The sequence below is a fragment of the Jatropha curcas genome, chromosome 2 (assembly GCF_041381405.1).
Source record: "Jatropha curcas cultivar XTBG-Jc1 chromosome 2, XTBG_Jcur_1.0, whole genome shotgun sequence".
Classification (NCBI taxonomy): Eukaryota; Viridiplantae; Streptophyta; class Magnoliopsida; order Malpighiales; family Euphorbiaceae; genus Jatropha; species Jatropha curcas.
Window position 1 is genome coordinate 24,014,722 of NC_143152.1, and position 2,577 is coordinate 24,017,298.

At 32.3% G+C, this 2,577-nt stretch overlaps 1 protein-coding gene across 1 annotated transcript; it reads left to right on the forward strand.

Annotated features, from left to right (window-relative positions):
• Positions 1-1,519: 1,519 nt before the first annotated feature.
• LOC105636235 (uncharacterized) lies at positions 1,520-2,135 on the forward strand. The gene has a single exon (XM_012219457.4). The coding sequence runs from the start codon at positions 1,675-1,677 to the stop codon at positions 2,092-2,094; it is 420 nt and encodes a 139-aa protein (XP_012074847.1). The 5' UTR covers positions 1,520-1,674; the 3' UTR covers positions 2,095-2,135.
• Positions 2,136-2,577: the final 442 nt, after the last annotated feature.

Here is a 2,577-nt window from a genome sequence, read left to right on the forward strand (position 1 = left end):
ACGCGTTTTGGGCTAGGAGGTGGTTCCCTGGCCCAGGAACAAAACCGTGCGGGCCTGGGGCCCAAAGCGGACAATATCTCGGTAGAGCCTGGGATGTTACAAACTTGGTATCAGAGCCAAGCCTTGTCCCTATGGCTGGTGGTGGGGCAAACCTCAGCGAGGACGCTGAGTCCCTAAGGGGGGGTGTATGTCAGGGACTGCACCTTAGGCGAAATCCCACATCGGCTAAGCACAAGGTGGAAGTACTGTACATAAGGAGTAGCAGGCCTTGAGTTCCCGAGACGCGTTTTGGGCTAGGAGGTGGTTCCCTGGCCCAGGAACAAAACCGTGCGGGCCTGGGGCCCAAAGCGGACAATATCTCGGTAGAGCCTGGGATGTTACAATATATATATATATATATATATATATATGTTAGACTATGTACTGATGTATATTTTGGCTATGTAAATTGAGTTAGTGGTATATTTGGAATTACATAATACTACACATGTATATAAGCTTATTCTAAAGGAATACACGGATTTGGCTATGTAAATTGAGTTAGTGGTATATTTGGAATTACATAATACTACACATGTATATAAGCTTATTCTAAAGGAATACACGGCGGCGGGATTTCCTATATAATATATATATATATATATAATATTGTTATTTTCCAATAATTGCTAGTAAAATTATCTCTAATGAAATGTACATACTAACTATATCACATTTAAAATTGTCTAAAATAGTTAATTACTGTTTAATCTCTCATTTTATATATATATATATATATATATATATATATATATATAATATTGTTATTTTCCAATAATTGAGAGTAAAATTATCTCTAATGAAATGTACATACTAACTATATCGCATTTAAAATTGTTTAAAAGAATTAATTACTGTTTAATCTCTCATATATATATATATATATAAAGAATTAGGATCTTTTATGTGTAAAGTCTAATTAAACAATCTTTGTTTATTTTATTTATATTACACTATTTAATCATTCCGACTAATGATGAATTTAATGGAAAAATATAAAAACTATAATTAAATTCTCAAGTAAAGATTCTCACTAGTATATTTTACTAGTAAAAACGAAGTTCATCTAATTATTTTATTCTTTATAAATGTTGTGTTGGATAACCGTTTTTTAAGTGCTGATTAAAAATTTAAATGTTATTTTTTATAATAATTAATAACATATTATTTGAACTAGTTTTTATTGATTAAAGTAATAATTTATAAAAAGTTAATTTCTATAACGTTTAACTTATAGAATTTTATGAAAAAAATACTCAAATAGTTATTAGCTACTACTTAAATAACTAAACGCTATTAAAACAGTTAATTTTACCGAAATCGCAAAAATGGAAAGTGGTAAGCAAATTCACTCTTGGGTTACATAAACTTTTTTCTTTTAGTCAATTTTATGCTTCACCTAACAGTAACTAAACAACACAAAAGACTATGCTAGCTCAAACACACTCGCTACTAATTATGCTAAATCATAACACATGATAAAATTCTACATCCCTAATTAATTAGCCGCTCCCTCTCTCTCTCTTTCTCTCCCCACTTACCTTTCCTTCCAATCAAAGCCTTGTAGCAGTATATAACCCAAAACCCATTACTCATCTTTAACTTCTCTCTCTCTCTCTCTCCCTCCAGAGAAAAATGGCTTCAGTCTGCATATCAAACTGTGTCAACGATACACGAGACCCCCGCGTGCCCGTACGCGCCACCTATGTGAACCTCTACAAGTGGCCGGAATCCGATGCAGAGTTCATAAAGACCGTCCGCCGTGTAGGCCAAGGTTTGCATGGCCAGCCTAGGGTGGTGGACAGTATCTCCTGCAGGCAGATGTATCTTAGGAGCTATACATTTTCAAGAAAAGAAACTGTGCCTGAGAAGACAAAGAAATGCTTTGGTAGAGTGAAAGAGAAAGTGACTAATCATGGAAAGAAGAGAAAGGAAAAGGGAAAGAAAAGAAAGTGTTTGGTATTTAGGAAAGTGAAAGAATTTTCTTGTGGTGCCTTGTTTAGGATCTTCCATAAGTTGTTATCTTGTGGTGCTAGTGTAGATGTGGCTAATTGATCATCAACATGGTTTTTCATTAGTTTCTTGAATTCTCATCATTTTCTTCTTGTTTATTTAAACATATATGTGTTAATGTATGTTTTTGTGTTTTTTTTCTTTAAAAAAATATATAAATATGGGCATGTGATGAATTAATTCTGTGAGGGAGGGTAATTAGAGGAAGAAACATATATATATATGGCAGAGAGTTGTATATTTGCATATTTTGGATCGACCAATTTTTTAGTTATTAACTTCATCTTCTTGCAAGTGATATTAAAAATAGTTAGAACTATTCGATTTTTTACATACATATATTTTTTTTCTCTTTTCCCTTTTTTTTCTCTCTAATTGTTCTATAATCTAAAACATGATTAATTACACACCAAGGTATAGCCTAGTATTAAGTGTATATATGATCTGATAATAGATTCAGTTTCGAATTTTTTTTTTCCAATACTCAAAAAAAAACATGATAATTAAATTAATAAATTATTTCAT